This window comes from Telmatherina bonti (genome assembly GCF_933228915.1).
Source record: "Telmatherina bonti genome assembly, chromosome: 10".
NCBI classification, from domain to species: domain Eukaryota; kingdom Metazoa; phylum Chordata; class Actinopteri; order Atheriniformes; family Telmatherinidae; genus Telmatherina; species Telmatherina bonti.
The window spans coordinates 33,179,268-33,197,927 of NC_136628.1; the positions used below are offsets into that span (position 1 = coordinate 33,179,268).

At 40.5% G+C, this 18,660-nt stretch overlaps 1 protein-coding gene across 1 annotated transcript in view; it reads right to left on the minus strand.

Moving 5' to 3' along the window:
- Window positions 1–12,229: 12,229 nt before the first annotated feature.
- Window positions 12,230–18,660, minus strand: part of esama (endothelial cell adhesion molecule a) — an 83,770-nt gene continuing 77,339 nt past the window's right edge. The window contains exons 5-7 of the mRNA XM_079248159.1: window positions 14,998–15,120; window positions 14,746–14,884; window positions 12,230–12,803 (exon numbers count right to left, since the gene is read on the minus strand). Of these exons, the coding sequence (XP_079104285.1) occupies window positions 12,254–12,803; window positions 14,746–14,884; window positions 14,998–15,120 (812 nt within the window). The 3' untranslated portion in view covers window positions 12,230–12,253. The remainder of the gene's footprint in view (window positions 12,804–14,745; window positions 14,885–14,997; window positions 15,121–18,660) is intronic.

Consider the following 18,660-nt stretch of genomic DNA (forward strand, 5'->3'; position numbering starts at 1 on the left):
ATTAGCAGACTTGTGCAGAGCTTGACATGAAACTCGGCCTGCGAGGACCAGAGTTGCCCACCCCCCGTGTTACATACAGAACTGTTGACCAAAGTCAGTCCTCTGTCCTGCGTAGTTTAAATGTATAACTCCTTCAACACACCTGAATAAAATCAAGTGGATCCAACAGCCTATGAACTTCTGCACCTCATCAAAATGAGTCATGTGTTGGAGCAGGGATACACAGAAAACCGGCAGGGTTATGGCGCTTGAAGACTGGACCTGGACACGCTTGTCATAAAGGAATAAACATGATCAGCAAAAATGCTTAGGATTGGGGAGGGGTGGGCAACAGGTTTTCGGGTTTCCCTGCTGCAACACACCTGACTTAAATCAATGGTTAACAAGCAAACTTTTACAGTTTGATGTCAAGCACATGATGTCTGCACAAGTCTGGTGACTAAATCAGGTGTGTTGCAGAAGAAAAAGCAGGACTGTGGCCCGCGAGGACTGGAGTTCCTTGGGTGTTTAAGTCATGTTGTGTTGGTACTAAGGGACCCAAAGTGTCCCAGTAAAACCTCCCCCACACCATCACACCACCACCAGCAGCCTGAGCTGGTTATCCATGGCGGGATGGGTCCATGTTTTTATGTTGTTTCAGCTGAAATGGAGAATTATCACCATCAACACCCTGATCCTTAACGTGGTTCCCTACCCAGCCAATTCTGGAAGAAAAAAAGAGATTGACACCAAATGTTTAATGGTAATTGTTCTTCAAGATGCACTTTGGATATTCTTAGTGGAGAATATGCTATTAATTAATATGGCATTAAAGACTAATCTGGCATCTGTTTGTACTGTGAGATTATTCCGTAAAAGACTATCCAACCCATGGTCTTATCTCTTGCTCGGTCTCTTTCTCTCTTCCTTCCATAATGTTCTTGGTTTTTTTCTTTGCTGAATCAGTCATCATTTGGGTCAGTCGGCCGGTGTGTTTATATCTGCTTGCTAATGTGTGACGCTGCATGAAGTGCATGAAGTGGAACTCAGCTGGTGATGACGTGTCCTGGAATAAAAAGTCCCAGGCCAGGTTCCGGAAATGTATAGAACAGATGTCATTGTGCCGTCAAATGAGTCCAGAATGGAGAGTTTAAACATCATAATGTTTTGTTCAATTCAGCTTTATTTGTATAGCGCCCCTTCACAACGATGTTGTAAAGTGGTGGTTTACAGACACATCAGTTCAAGCCAATTCCTAAATAGCCTAGCAAATAGAAACCAGCTGATTGCATCGAATCATGACTTCCATCCAATCCCCCGTCCTGAGCATGCATGAGGCGACAGTGGGAAGGAAAATCTCCCTTTTAACAGGAAGAAAACCTCCATCAGAACCCAGCATCTAATGTGTCTTGTGTTTAATGTGTCAAATCTGGCACCTTTACCTTCCAGACACAGGATAAGTTCACTGTTACCAAATATGAATGAGCATATTGATACTCTAAATCAAAACTTAGATATTGAACAGGGAAAATATGGGTTTCAATACTTTTTAAAATATTAAAAATACAACTGTGCAAATACAAAAATAAAAGCAATTTGTTTTCATTGCTGAGTTTTCAGCAATAAAGTTGCATGTAAAAATCAACCCTGGTGTTTTCCTTCTGAGTCACATGATTGTGGTAACCTGTTAGATGCCATGATGATGATGTATTTATGCAGATTCTTTGCCTCTATGTTCTTTAGATTTTACTCATTTAGTTCATTTGAAATTAATTTGTAGTCTATTTTTTTTTTAATCACCATTCAGAAATATACTGATCCCTATTCATCCAGTTTACTTAAAGGTAGAGTATGTAAGATTGTCAATATTTTCTAAATAAATTAACTAATAAAATAACTACAATCATAATTAGAAAGTTTTTTGAACATGTAGGTTCCAGTCTGTCCATATTTGATGCGTTATTAAATTACAAGTTTAATTAATGAAAAATGACAAAAAGCACTTTTTTTTTTTTTTACTGGTAGGCAAACATTTAAGAAGGGTCTTTGTCATTAATTAAACTTGTAATTTAATAATACATCAAATATGAACAGACTGGAACCTACATGTTTAGAAAAAACTATCTAATTATGATTGTAGTTATTTTATTAGTTAATTTATTTTGAAAATATTGAAAATCTTACATACTCTACCTTTAATAATATATTTCAACGTCACCTGTCAGCCATCATCATTTGCTGATAGCAACGCCCCTCTGAGCATTCTGCATCACTCATTGGCCAATGTCACCTGTCAGGCTGTTGCCAGGCGACATCTTAATTCTGCTGATTGTAGCAGCAGGTGGACTGAAAGGTGGGGAAGGAGAGTAAAGCTCCTGGAAAACTGATGAAAGAAAGACACACTGCAAATATTAGAACATGAGAGACCTGAAGGGAAACAAAAGAAGCATAAAATGTGCTTCCTCTCCACATACAAGGTTGTGACGGTAGTTTTCATTGCGTCATGAACTTCTTATTGAAAACGTCTCCCAACAGTCTTCAGTCAAAGCTGCGGGAAGCACAAATTGTTCTGCATGTGTGTTAAACTTCTGGTTCTGGCGACTTTCTGCAGTTTAACACCTGATTTTCCAAATCTGGTTGGCATAGCAACGGACAGGATGTGTCACTCTAACAGGACTGCAGATAATCAATCAGGTGTTTATGATGATTTTTGAAAATTAGGGCACTAAAAGTACTGAACTGGAAACAAAACTGCCCATCATGGTCTGAAGTTGGAGACCAGCTGAAAGAAACAATGACTTACAAAAAAAAAAAAAAGAGGAAATCCTGGTCCTCACCTGCCTTCATGGAGTCTCCCCAGAAATTGGAGCTCCTGTGTCCCATATCAGCAGTTGCTGGCTGGAGAAGCTGTCTTCTGATTGACTGGATTTACTGGAAACCCAGAGGAGGTCACCTCAGCAGACTTCTCTCCTGACCTGAAGTTTGGTTCATTTTGTTTGGATGTGGACAAACGGACTGGATGGACATCAGACACATTCAGCACTTCCTGACAGCTGCTGGGAGACAACAGGAGGAGTCAGCATCAGGATGTTCATCGCTCCAACCAGCAGATTGGTTTGCATACTGGTAAGACTTTAAACTGACCATTGTAGATGTCAAAGTTTAGAAAGTTACATCTGGTCTGCAAACATGAGTCATGGAAGGATGGGACGTTTCAGGTGAAACTCTCACTGAATCTGATTTAAACATGCTGAAAGAGGCTGTGGGTTCAGCTCCTCCACTGTGGGCTGAGTGGGAAGAGGAAGGGGGCTGTGTTAAAGCTCGCGGGTCAAACGCTTGCAGCAGCTATGTCTGAAAACGGTGCAGAAACTTCATCTTAAGTTCAGTATTCATTCTGATTCCACTGACCGAAATCCTTCTATTTGTTCAAATCCATCACTTCAACTTAAAGATGCTCAAGTAGAACTTTTTCATGTTTTTAATAACTTTATAAGCATTAAAACCTTTTTCATTAAAACTTTTAACATTGATTTTGATGGTTGGAACCTATGAACTCCTTTACGCATCGCTAACTCCTCAGATTGTATCTCCTTCCACACAAATTCACCCAGATGTGTTCAAAGTACAAAAAACCCACAAGGAAAGTGGATTATTGAGCTGACATTCAGATTTTATGTTGAATAACTTTTAAAGATTGACTTTACACATGCGGAAACTCCTAAAGATCTTCAGAATTAAATATATGATCCATAACATTCCTTCAACAATTCTGAATTTAGTTTCCTGTGCACAAAAAATGAAAAATAATCCTTAGTTGCATTTAAAGATTCTGTATTATTCTAAAAGTCTTTTTTTTTTTTTTTTTTTCAATCAAATTTTCCATCATTGGTAGTAGTTTAGGAAAGACCCAGTAATCTTGTGTACTGTAATGAACACACGTTTCTTTGTTAGAGATGCAACAAAACTCTTTGTGCCTCTGAGAGATCCACCAAGACACAAAGAGACCCTCTTAAAACACGAGCAAAAAAATGTCAATTTGTAAATAAGTTACAAAAATGACCAAATGTGTCTGTACAGTTTGAATCTGGAGGATTGTGTTCTCAACCTAAAACGTTTCCCTGGAGGCTGAAGGTCAAATAATGATGTCCGGGGTGCGAACAGTCACTTGTGATGGTGACTCTGGGAGACGGTTGTTTGCTTGGTGATGACAGGAGGGCAGGGGGCAGCTGGTACCACTGCTTTTACCTAAGATTTATATTCCCACTTTATATAAACTCTGTTGCAGATTTTCTATTTTTATTTATTGTATCATGTGAGCGACAGGCTTCTGTTCATTCCACCTAGCGCAGCCACCTGGAGGCGTATCACTGAGTTTTCCTTGGATATCACCAGTTCCACCTGCTCACTGTTGACGACATGGAGAACGAGTCAGTTTTGTGTTTCCTCAAACCCAGGACCAGTTCTTTGTTTTTCTTGGTACTGGGTGACAGATTTCCATCAGAGCATCTCTTTGTGGGACCGGGTGTCTCAGAAAAACGACTTAAGCTGCAGATTATAGCTGGAAAAGTGGAAAATAATTCAGTGAATAAAAAGACGATAAACGTGAAGTTCTGCAGACATTAGCGTGTTAGCCGCAGAGGTTGTGGCGGAAATCGGGGTCTGGTCCGAGCCACAACTTCACAGATCGTCCTAAACATGGACCACTAAGATCAGGGTTTAAAAAGCAATCCGGACCAGGGCTGCGATCTGCAGAGTGGTCTGTGCCACTGGGAAGCATCAATACCAGTAGTCCCTGTAAAGGACTACAGCAGGGCCCACAGTTTAATGACTGGTGCGTGCCACTAGGGGGCGCATTGCCTGGCTAGAGGTGATGCATGTGGTGGTGCACAGCAGGGAGCAATCATTTCGTCTAGGTCACAGGTGTCGAACTCCAGTCCTCAAGGGCCGGAAGGTCCTGAAGGTTTTTGTTGTCTCCATGCTCCAACACACCTGACCAAAACTAAAAAAAAAAGGTTGAAAAGAAGCTGCTGGATGCATTTAATTCGAATCAGCTGCGTTGGTAGAGGGAAACAACAAAAACCTGCCGCATACTGGCCCTCGAGGACGCGGGTTTGACACTCCTGGTCTAGGTCCACTCAACACACTTTGAATAATGTGCCTCCACACATTCATTTCATCCCTCTAAGTGGAAGAAAGAACACAATAATTTCATTTTATTGAAGAAACACGGTGAACAACCTGCTTTAGTGTCATTACAAATGAGGTAACGTAAAACGGTTTTAGTTCCAGATGGAAAACACGGAATGAACGCAGCAAAGCAGCTGCTATTATAATGTAAACAAAAAGGCTCAATCTAAAAAATAAAATATGAAACGAGGTAAATAATGAAAATGTAAAATAATGCATGGGTGATGGTGCTTGGAGCAACAGAAACGTTCCGCTGAGTGTAAAACTATAGTCTGGACTTTCAGCCCTCTGTTCATGAGCTAAGGGCCACAGCAGGGACCGCTGATGTTGCCCCCCTTGGTGCCACGGACCACTCTACACACGTCTCTTTTGTCTTTGCAGTGAAGTGGTTCTTTAAATGTGGTTTTAGTGGTCTTTGGTCTTTGCAGAGGAAAAGACCACAGATGTAGCTGGGTTAAACCTCCCCTCCATGAAACCTTGACATCCCAACTGACTTTTACCCCCATCTAAAAACCGGTTTCAGCTGTTTCGCTGCTACTGGTGAGGCCAGATGATGAAGGAATGGAGAACATGGGATCTGAAGATTATAATAATAAAAGTCTGGTCCTTTTTGTACTTTTAATAACAGTAACTTGACACTCGACATTTTAAGAGATGTTTCTTTATGTCATGAAAGTATAAGAAACTTAAGGACATTTTTTAGTTTCTTTAGTTTCTGGCTTGCTTGTCACTCAGATGCACAAATCAGAATAATGGTCTGATTGAATGATGTCTGTATTTTTCTTTCATTGTTTGATTTCAAAGTGAACAATCTTTAAACTCAAACTATGATTTAGTGATTTTCTGGTATGACTCAATCCTTTTGTACTCTGACAAATGTATTTCTTAACTTTAACTATTCTCAACAAACTTTTATATTAATGCAGAGGACACATGAAAGGTTAATTTGCTGCCACCTGGTGGTTAAAATATAGAACTACAGTTTAACTCCTAAAGTATTCATTCCCTTACATAAAAACAAAAAGGCTGAATCTACAACATTGCTTTTTCATTTGAGTTGAAGAAAAACAAACAAAACAAACAAATCTGTCCTGGATAAATTAGAGCACTTTCCTGATGAACAGTGTGACAAAATACCTTTCAACAAGTCTCATTGAGAGGACGAGAAAACACCTGATTGTAGTGGAAACATCAAAGGATTGTTTGACAAAATAGTTACGAGTGATATAACGCATATTCATTTATCATATATGTTTGCTTCTTGAAAAATGCTTTTTATATAATTTGTCAGCTTGTTTCAAAGGCAGCTGTTTGTTTTTTTTTTCTTTAATGGCAGGATATGAATAAGCTACATTTGAGGACAACTGTTGTGATCACGTCTCTGTACCACCGATTTGCTTTTCCATTATTTAGTCTGATTTCCTGCAGATGAAAGTTTCTACAAGTTGATCAGGAAAATTATTTTAATCAATATTTCTTCCTTAGTGATCAGAGTAGAGTAAGTATGTTATGTCTTTTAGAGGTGTGAAAATAACCTGTTAACTTCACTTACAAGAGCAAAACAAACAAAAATGCAAACCTTAACCTACTGACTATAGTGACTTTTTTTTTTTTTTTTAAATTTATGACATTTTTATTTGGACATTTTTTTAATAGTTCTTTTTTGTTGTCTGAAATTCATTTTAAAGTCGAACTTTAAATATTATTCAGCAGTTTAAGTTATCAGTTTAAAAAAAAGCTCCTCTAAGTGTCGTGGTTGACACATTTTTTTAAAACAATATACAAATGAGAAATCCGAAAGTTTTTGGGTTCACCAAAATGACGGACAAAGTGTGTTCTCTATCAGCCTTTATTTGGAATCAAAAGTACGAGGTATTAATTAAAGTTGGGATTTTTCTTCTTAAGGCTGTCAAAATAATCTTGTTGAAGGAAAGAAATTCATCAGAGGGAAAATATAATAAAATATAAAGTTATGAATTGTTACTATTTTTAAAAGTAAAAATTTTTGATCGTCTGTGCAAGCTGTTGTTCAGCATAACAAAATGATTATGTAGATTCTGACAGTCTTGATGCAATATTTTAATTTATTTTAAACAATAAAAACAGGTTTGATAAACGGCCGTCAACGTAACACTAAATTGTTTGATTTTTCCGTCCAGTTTAACGCAACGCAGCGGCTAATGTTTATGCTAGCTGATGCTAACGGGTGCTAATGCTAACGGTTAGCACTAACGGATCATGTTCAGGTGTCCTGCTGTCTGAACTTGATGTAATATAAAACTGCACCAAGCATCTTTCTAAATAGAAAATTAACAGCTTTAACAAAGGTTTAAAGTAATTTTTTGACCAACTGTTTATAAACAATACAAGATTTGCATATTACATTGTAATGTAGATTCCAGTTATTAAAGGTATTTATCAGATAAACCAGTTTGCATTGATGCACTGATGTGTAATTTACATTAAAAACAACATAACTTTTAGATCTTATCAATAACTGTAGACCACTGGCTGATTTTTATGCAGCTGTCAGTGTCTGCAGATAAACACACACACGCACACAGACAATGTGTGATACATCAGGTCTAAAGTTGCTTCATTATGAACTGGAAATTCCTGCAATCTGGACCTCTTTTTAAATTAGCTTTAATCTTTAAGATTTTCTTTCATGAAGCACTTGATGGTTTTAATCTTAAAAGCCATCTAGTCGGATAAATTGACTTGCAAATAATCAACTACAATGACTTGTATAATTTAAAATCTTGAACAAAGACATTTGTAATTTTTGCAGCTGTTTTACATCTTCCCTTCTTTTAAACACCGCTTCAACTTGTGCTACATACAGGGTCGCATTAAAAGTGCACAGGCCCCTGGGCCCAGAGTGTTCCAGGGGCCCCCTTCCCCACCGCAACATTGTGAAAATTGTGAATGAAACACTGAAACATAATTTCTAACATCTGTCAGCCAATGGTACCAACAGCAACCCACGAGACACTGTGGTGTAACTATCTGGCTTTTATGTACATGTTGTTTCATGTCCGGACTGCTGGTGTTTACCCCACATGGGCCCCAAGTGGGCATGGGCCCCTGGGCCTGTGCCCATAATGCCCATTGGATAATCCAGCCTTGGCTACATAAATTGGAGCCCTTTCCTTTTCTCTCCATCAGTTCCAATCTTTCACGTTCGTTTCATTACTGTATTTCAGGATCACTATAAATCTATTAATCAGTCCTTTTAGTGGTTGTAATTTTCACAAACAGGCAACATTTTTAAGCTTTTAGACAGAAGAAAAATTAGCAGACTAAAGCTCATTTATATTTTATTTGAAAATATCATACAAGGCATTTTCCATGAACATAAATATGGAGGATACAAGAGCAGACTGCACCCTAAAGTCCGCAGTTTAGGCCGTCTGTATAAATAAGAAAAAAAAAACAAAAAAACATGTTTGGCCACCAGTTTGTCCACAGAAGTTATAAAATCCATCCTGGTTTATAACTCGGTGTGACGCTGAGCACTTCTTTAGTTCATAAAAGATTTACGACTGTATAAAGAAATTCTCTCCATGTGCTCTCATACTCTGCTGTAGAAAAATAAAGGCTTGTCTTGAATACATTATAATATAATGTACATTTTAAAATGACCCATTCACACTTTGAAACACAGGCGGTTACTGAATAAATCCTACTCATGGATCTGTTTCCATCGACTCTTTCCACATTTAATGCCTTAAAAATAATCAGCAATTTCTGACAAATCGTCACAGTACGGCTGCTTTGCAGTCAGAGGAAAATGTTCATTCTTCGACTCTTTATCTCTTCGTGTGAACAGCAAAACGCTACCAAACACGGAATCCAGTGTCACGACAATACAGCAGAATGGATGCTGACACCCTGTTTCTTCTTTTTAGTATCAATCCTTATGGAAAATTAATAAATTCTCATGTTAAACTCAGAATGGTAAAAAATAATGAAATGTTAGAATAGCTAATTTTTCTGAACTTATAATATAAAGTTTTCTGTTGTTGAAACAATGACTGTAAACCTGCAGCAATCATTAATATCAGGAGATGAAATCCACTCAAATTATTTCCCCATAACTGTGCACTTTTATTGTTTCCAGGGCAACGCCTCTCATTGTGTAGTTGGTGCCAAAAATGTGGAGTTTATTTGGAAAATATCCAAATGATCTGGGTTCTAGAGGCTTTTATTGGACAGTCGGTGGAGAGGGGAAAGAGGTGGCCTGCAGCGACTGCTTCGTTCTGCGTTGAGGAGCTGCAGCTTCTGCATATGAGAGATGCTTCAGCAGACAAAAATTTAAATTTTTTAAAATTATTTTTAGAAAAATCCACTGCAGTCTCTCATATTAGTTTAGTCAGGAAAGATGGAAGCATATCTTCCCATGGAAGATCTTCAGGAGAGTGTCCAGGTGCAACACTCATGATGGGTTTGATGGAGGATGATCTGTGGTCGTCAGCCTGAATGTTCTCCGTCTGAAGAACGTTACGTCTCGACAACAGAACTTTGTTCTTGAGTTCTGGGAATTCTCGATGAATCATCCTGACAGAACTGTTGGGATTATCTGGATATGTGAGGAGGGCGGGAAGCAGACTGGATAGTTGCTGGAGGTGAAGAGAAAGTATGAATATCTAAACCAGGGATCACCGATCTGCCTCCTTGAGGACTGGCGTCCTGCAGGTTTTCAAAGTGTCCCAGCTGCAACACACCTGATTCAAATCAATGTGTGTTTAGTGGGCATGTGCAGAGCTTGTCTGGGTCTGAGACGGGAGTTTTCCAGCAGGGTCTCTGCAGGACACTGGCTCTCGAGGACCAGGATTGGTCATCCGTGATCTAAACGAACTCTGAGAATTCTGGTGGAGTATTGGGGGGGGGTATACTGGTCCAAGCTAACGTTGGGCTGCAGGCTGGTGTGGTGTTGCGCACCATCGGTTTGAGCCTCGGCGAGGGAGGGGTTTGAACAACGGCCTTTCAGTGGGCAGCTTGCATGTTCTCCCCGTGTATGTGTGACTCCTCCCACTCTCCAGACATCCAGTTCAGGTTAACTGGTCTCTCTAATTCAGTGTTTGTGAATCCAGGTCCTCAGGACCCCCTGCCCTGCATGTCTTAGATGTGTTCCTCCTCCAACACACCTGATTCAGATTGGCTCGTTTACAGGCAGGAGGAAGCCAGTCATTGTATACAGGTGTGTGAAAGTAGGGTTACCTCCAGAACACGCGGGTTCAGAGGACGTGGATCCAGAAACGCTGCTCTGAACTCGCCTCAGGTAAGAGCGTGATTGGCCGTTTGTGTCTCTGTGTGGCCCAGAGATGGACTGGTGACCCGTCCACGGTGCACCCCGCCTCTCAGGCTGCCAGGCATCATTGTAGCAGAACGCCTCGGCGCTTTGGTGCATTTCGCTCATCGTTTGGGATGCTGGGGCTGATTTGGCCCGTTGGGTGGAAGCTCTAATGGCGCATTTTGGAAGCGTTTTGACGGCCAAATCGACTTTCCATCTACAGAAACTGCAAAAGCACAAAAGACATATTCGGCAGCGAGGACTGGGATAGACTATAGTCCGGCCCGCGACCCTGAACTGGTCTGAGCAGAACAGCAAATGACTGAATGAAAACTTTGTTCTTGTCTCCTTGAGAACAAATTTCCTTCTTGTTGTAACAAACAGATGCAGCCGTTTCATTTCTTTCTGCAGCCACGTCGTGGTAAAGACATCTTTATCTGACAACTTCAGTGTTTCTGTCGGCCTTTTGGCCTCTGATGAACTTCTGAGGGACGAGGTCAATATGCATTCAAGCTTTTCTTCTTCATTTGTCTGAGGCACCATGTAAAGCTCCTACACTGGTGGAGGGAATAGATCACCATTTGAGCAAATTCCACCACGCTCCATGTTTCCCAGCAGACTCCAGCATCTTTGTGAAACTCCAACCGGATATTTTAGGGAAAATGTGAGGAAGCCGTCTGGAAACTTCTTTTTTTTACCGTTCAGGTTGGATCCAGTGTTTTAGTTTTCTTACATGAAACAAACAAATGTGTTTTTAAATGAACAAATTCATACATAAAGTACAAAAAACCCCAAAACAACCAGTGATCTTGAGGGTATTTGTTGATCAGAACCAAATCTGTCTTAAAGTTGTTGCCAGTTGGAGGGTTGAGGTTTGTCTAAAAAAAACCTTTGGTTTCTGAAAGCGCTGATTTAAACCCATTTCCATCCTTCCTTTCTTTTCTCTTCACTTCAAAGCCACAACGCATCGATGCTGACGTTGCGGCGTGGACTGTACATCTTTGGTTCGGTATCCAGATGCCGGGCGCGCCTCGTCTAACACCCAATAAATATCTTTATGTACAACGTCGATGCTGCAGGAAGCTCCAACGTCCTGCAACGCAAGAATTCCTATTAGCAAAGTTACCCCAGTGCAGTTCTGGGTAGTGCTCAATATCATAAGAAGCTTTCAGTAATCCGCCTTTAAAGAGTTATCTAAGAGCTTTTTCTAAAATGAAATGAAATACAAGCTCCAGCTGGGAAAAAAAAATGGATTATGATATTTTCGGGTGCCATAATTAACCATAAAGATACATTACGTGGTTTTTCTTTGCTCTTACACGTCTGCTGCAGAAATAAACTCATTTATACATTAATCTTAACAATCTTTGAGCCACATTCCCCACTTTGAGCAGAACTCCAACCATGTGCTGGAACCTGTGTCGGTCTGCGAGTCCCGCTCCGGGTTGTAAAAATGACGGATGAAAATCAAAACCTTCGGCTGCTCCAGACAACGGCAGGGTGAAAACTTGAGACGGTTTAACACTTCTAAGCATAATATGACAAAATAAAACGTATAAGAAATGTTTTAAAGTAGAAAACAGGATACAGGATGAAAGTCATTTCAACACAAACGGTGAAAACGGGATATAAAGATTCATATAAAGTACGTTCAAAGCAAGTAAACGGCGTGTCTGGTGGCTGGAAAGCAGGAAGTCAAATTCCTTCTCCGGCTTTTCTTTGCTAAACTGTAATAAAATGAAGCGAAGAAAAAGCTGCGAGGGCGTAACGGAGGGGGGGGGGGGGGGGGGGTTACACCAGAGAGCCTGCCTGGTTCTGTGCAGGCACCATGATGGGCACCCCTCCCATGCGGCTGATGTTGGAGGCTGTGATGGTGGAGGTGGGCAGCGGCGGAGGAGGCGGAGCCATCTGGTGCTGCATCTGAGGCTGGCCGAAGGTCTGTGGCAGCGCCGGGGCCTGGGGTAGCGGGGTGTAGCGTTCCTGCCCCGGCAGGGAGCTCCCGTTGGTCACGGCCTCGGCGGGGGCGGCCTGTCCGCACGGCAGGGTGGTGTTGTTGTTGTAGTTGTAGTGGGTGGGGGTGGAGGCCCCGTGGTGGCGGGAGGGCCTGTAGCCAGCCGTGCTGCCCGTGGCGGTGATGATGGAGGCGGTGTCTGAGGCGGGATGCTGGGGGTACTGCTGCAGGTGCTGGTGGTGGTGGGGGTGGTGGTGGTTCTGGTGGTGTGAGGCTTCTTTATGGTGGGGGCTGGAGGCGATGGAGGACAGCGTCCCGTTCTTTGAGATGACGTCAGAACCCATGCCGCTCTTTGCCCAGGAGACTCGTTTGGGGGCCTGAGCATCCTCCCTGGAGGGGAGAGGGGGACATGAGGGGGTGAGTAGAGGAACAACACACCAGTAGATCCATTTAAAGATGAAAGGATCCAACAGCATCGATCCAAACTGGTAATTCTCCAGTTTTAAACCATAAAGCACATCGAACAAGAAAGTCTCGTGTCCATCTGAGGAGACATGTCGACGTACAAAGACTCTGATGGTCAGACTGTAACACCGCATAAAGTTTTGGGTTTTGTTAGTTTGTTTCACACTCGAAATATGAGCAAAGTTCACGCCATACCCTGCTTTAACCCTTTCATGCATGAATTAATAAAATACAATGCAACATTTTTTAAATGCATTATTTTACCTCCACAGACATATGCAATACTTTTTGTTTATTGGTGATATTTCAAATTTATCATGATTTATGATTTATTTTAACGTATTCTTTAAAATATTTATGAATCTATAATCATATTATGTAAATGTTCCATAAAATATAGCTGTCATTTCCCCCTATTTATCACAAAGGCAAACTTATGTAATTACATTTTGTTCTATTATATCATATATTTATTTATTCTCCAGTGAGTAGAAACATATTGGATGACCCACGAACATCCACTGAAGTAATTTATTTACAAGAATACAATCCTCATTAATGAATATGTAAGAAAAAAGCTTGTAAATAGGTGTCTACTATATTCCCACTATGCATGAAAGGGTTAATATCCAAAAACAATTTTTATTTCATTGGTAATTAAATTTAATAAAAAACAGTAAGGAAATGATCTTGTCTGATGCTGATCACTGAATCAAATCCAAAATGTTCCACGGAGACATCTGAAAACATGCGATAGTTTTCCATTTAAATTGGTTTCATGACACTCCATGGTGAATTTAGGGGCGTGGTCTCTTGGCTTTGAGTGTTAACTTTGTTTAAGAGCACAAAGGCCAATTATCAGGTCAGGAAGGCCTGACCTGACCTCAATCTTTCATCTTCCCTTGTTATAAAGTGTTTATGCAGCATGTCACGAGGAAACCTGGAGAGAATATTTGTTTCCATTTGGACAGACTGGAAACCTTCCTACTGGTGTCACTTGGACCCCAGCGTTCAACATTCACCAAAAGTAACAGATCTACAAGTTCGCAGCTTGATCGGGTCAGCAGATGATATAAATAAATAATTATATAAATATAATCTGTATGTAATGTTTAAGACAGAGAGATGGGAAATGTGCAAGATGAGCCCTTTTACTTTCTCCTATACAGGCGGTCCCCAGTTTATAAACAAGTTCCGTTCCTACCGCTGAGACATAACCCGAAATTCCGCTCAAGTCAGATTTTTAACCTTAAATATCCCAAATTCCCCCCTTGATCCCTAAATAACTATCCAAATACATGTATTATACATCATATTATTAGAAAAACAGTACAGGCAATTAAAATACGCACTGAGGCGTCGTCTTAGTCTCCGTGTTACGTGTCATAAGAGCTTATACGGACCGTCATAACCTCAAAACTTGCTCTATTTTTTTTCATTCACATTTATCTAATGAGTGTCGTAACAATGTGAGTCCAACCGTGTAACCTGGGGACTGCCTGTATTTTTATTAAACTATTTTTGTAGTTATGTGCGAGGTCCAGGGTTCATCCTGCCTCTCACCTGCTTGTTGCCGGTTTAGATGGCAGAAATGGAAAAATGCTCGTAGAATTAGTGACCTGACATGAATTGGTGAAATTTAACTGTTTAAGCAGGATATGATGAGAATAAAAGTCTTGCTCTCTGCTTTTACAGATTATACTTATTTTAGTTGTAATAATCTGTTAATTTCGACCAAAAATGTAAACTCAAGGTCTTTCGGTGCCCCTGTCTGCCCCCCCCCCACGTCAACACATTTCTAGACCCGCCCCTGTTTCAATGACCGTGTGAAGAAAGATTTTCGGTAAATATTGCTGCATGAACTCACTTGATCTCGTTTGCCATGTCGTCCTCGTTGTCTCTCCGCCTCCGGAAAAACACCAGGAAAGCAAGGCAGACGAAGAGGAGGAAGATGAAGCCGAGCACTGAGCCCACCGTTGCACCAACAATCACTCCCACTTTGCTGGCTGGAAATATGGAGCAAATAACAACATGTTGGCAGAGAACACGGGTTCACCCTGCATGGTGGTAAACATAAACAACGGCCTTTAAAAACCAGCTGTTGCCGTGGGTTACGTACAGCTGATGACCTCCAGGTTGATGAAGCAGCTCTCTGATCCAGCAGTGTTGGTGGCCGTGCACACATATTTCCCGGACATGTTGCTGCTCAGGTTGCTCAGCTTCAAAGTGCCGCTTTTTTCATCTGTAACAGGATGAGGCATGAAGTCAGTGCTGATGTCAAACATACATTCTACTACAGTCATGTGCAGGATGCAGCTTGGTAAAGGCGCTTAACAGTGAAGCCTATGCGGAAGTGCATAAAACTGCAGTTCCCCCTTCATCCACTAGGGGCTCCTAAACAGAGCAAATCTCCATAGACTCCTATGTTAAAAAGACCAACTTCACAGCAGAAATAAACATGTTTTCAGCAGGAATAAACATGTTTACACTCTGGTACAAAAATCCATTTTCAGTTTAATAGATCAGGTTTACCTTCATGACAACCGTGGGGGGAGCGAATTTTATAAATTATTTATTTAACTCCCCCGTTTAGAAGTAATTTCGAAATTTGGCATATTTAGGGGCGTGGCCTTTTGATTGACAGGTACCCTCAGGTACGCTCAGGATGGGAGATTGAGTTGGACTCAACTCAATCTGTTGGTTTCCTTATATAGGCTGTTATGAATTGGCCTTCATTATGTTTTCCCCTCTGTCTGTAAAGCGTCTTGAGATGGCATTGCCGTGATTTGACGCTATATAAATAAAGTTGAATTGAATTGAATTGAATACCCGATCCCCTGCTTCAATAAGGCAGACCACTTCATGGGGAAGGTAGACACCGTAAGACTTAAAATTTTATCGTACCAAAGCAACATTATTTTAAATGCATCTGGGTGTCTGCCTTTTCCAGAGGAAACACTGGACAGTTTTGGCCTGGTTAATGCTGGGTTACTTGGGTTTTCTCATCAGTGAGGCCTACCACATGCATTTTAGACCCAATCCCAACTTCATTTTTTTAAGTCATTTTATGAATATTTTAGAGAAGAACTTTTAATCATGATGAATAGCTCTCTTCAAACTGGGGTCTTCCCTGCTGCCTTTAAGGGGGCAGTGGTGAGACCCCTGCTGAAGGGGAGCAATTTAGACTATAATGACCTGAAAAACTTTAGACCGATATCTAATCTACCATTTTTAAGAAAAGTTTTAGAAAAGCTTGCGTTTATTCAGCTCACTGATTTTTTAAACAGAGAGAGTGTTCTTGAGAAATTTCAATCTGGCTTTAGGGTGAACCGCAGCACAGAGACGGCCCTTTTAAAGATTTTAAATGATCTTAGATTAAATTATGACTTAAAAAAAGATTACAGTGTTGATCCTGCTGGATCTAAGTGCTGCCTTTGATACAGTTGATCACACTATTCTTTTATCACGTTTAAAGCACATTGGCCTTTCTGGTACTGTTCACAGATGGTTCACCTCTTACCTCACAGATAGAACATTTATGGTGGGTCTGGATACTTGCTGCTCCAAGGTCCATAAAATCACATGTGGTGTGCCCCAGGGATCCATTTTGGGCCCAGTGCTTTTTAACCTGTACATGCTCCCTCTTGGCGGGGTCATCAGGAGACATGGAGTCAACTTCCACAGTTATGCTGATGATACACAGCTGTACATCTCCATGTCTCCTGATGATACCAGGCCAATGGACGCACTTTTTAACTGTATTTTCGACATCAGATCCTGGATGACAGAGAACTTTCTTCAGCTTAACCAGGCCAAATCTGAGGTTTTAGTTATTGGTCCTGAAGCCCAGAGAGAGAAACTTTTACCTAAGCTACTATCCTTGTCTCTCAATCCTTCCCTACAAGTTAAAAATCTGGGCGTGATTTTTTACTCTGAGCTGACTTTTATCCCACATATTAAGAACATCACAAAAATAGGGTTTTATCATTTAAAAAACATAGCCAGAGTCGCCCCATTCTCTCTCAGGCTAACACAGAGATACTAATGCATGCTTTTATTACAAGCCTTATTGACTATTGTAATGCCCTGCTTTCTGGTCTTTCCAAAAAGAGTATCTCAGGTTTACAACTCTTACAAAACTCAGCAGCTCGTGTCCTGACAAAGACCAGGAGGCGGGCCCATATTACACCAATCTTAAAATCACTGCATTGGCCCTCTGTGTGTTCCAGGATCGATTTTAAGGTTCTTTTAACGGTTTTTAAATGTCTTAATGGCCTTGGGCCCTCTTATCTCTCAGAACTGCTTTTACCTTACGAGCCCTCGCGATCCCTGCGCTCCTCTGGCAGCAGGCTTTTATTGATTCCCAAAGTCAGGACACATATCCATGGAGAGGCGTTATTCCAGTGGTATGGCCCCCACCTGTGGAACAGTCTGCTGGAGGACCTCAGGGGTGCAGAGAATGTTCATGTTTTTAAGAGCAGGCTCAAGACCCACCTTTTTAGTTTGGCCTTTATTTGATTTCTTGTTAACATTTTAATTGGTTAATTTATTCCATTTTGATTTTCTTATAAATGATTATTCTTATTTCATTTTTATATTTGTGTGTGTATATCTGTATGTATATGTGTGTATGTATGGATGTATGTGTATATGTGTGTATGTATGGATGTATGTGTATATATGTGTATATATATATATGTATATATGTATGTGTGTGTATATGTATGTGTATGTGTGTGTGTATATGTATGTGTATGTGTGTGTGTATATGTATGTGTATATGTATGTGTGTGTATATATATATATATATATATATATATATATATATATATATATATATATATATATATATATACACATATATTTTTAGGTTTATTTATTTATTTTATTTTATTTTTTAATTTTATGGTTTGTCTTAATACATTTTCTGTGTTTTAAATGGTGTTTCCAGTGGTTCCTTTGTGGGAGCTGTCTGCAACCGGGGTGGCGGTGGTGGATAGGGTACAGTGCTACTGGTGCCTGCCATTGCGCTACCCCGGGCAGACGGCTCCTCGGATGGGGTTTCCACGACTAGTCCATCTGCACTTAGCTTTCTCATTTAGATGTATCTAAAAAGGGGGGTTGGAAGTATCTTTTTATATCATGTGTCTGTCTGTGTATTTCCTTAATGTCTGATTTTAAACTGTAAAGCGCTTTGAGTTACATATTTTATGTTGGAAAAGCGCTTCATAAATAAAGTTTGATTGATTGATTGAGAATGCAGAACAACCGTGGTGTTTAGCTGGTTACCAGTGTGACTTAGCCTGCCTACCGCCGTTAACTGGTTAGCTTCTAATAACTATAGGTCAGCTCGACTAGCTCTTAGATACAGGCAGGTCAAAGTTTGATAGATGTCAATCATCAACCCCAATGCTCACAGCCCCCCTCTCAGCTCCACCTCTTTGCCCATTTTTGTGTTCACTGCAAGAGGAGTCTGGTGGTTTGGCTGAGCTGCTATGTCTTTATTTTATGGTTCAGTGTTATACGAACAGTACTATGATGAACTTCAACATTTAACTTGCTCACAGATCAAGGCGGGAACGTTCAGGTGCATCATGATTCTAGTGAACTCAGATGGCAGCGTTGTGATAATAAAACAATTATTTATACGTAGTTTCTGTAACGACAACTAAGACTCAGTGGAAACGTACAACATGGTTTGAGATTTGTCATGACAAACAACAAGAAAGAAAACTGGTTCATCTATTGGTTTAGGATTCAAGGATTCAAGAAACTTCATAAT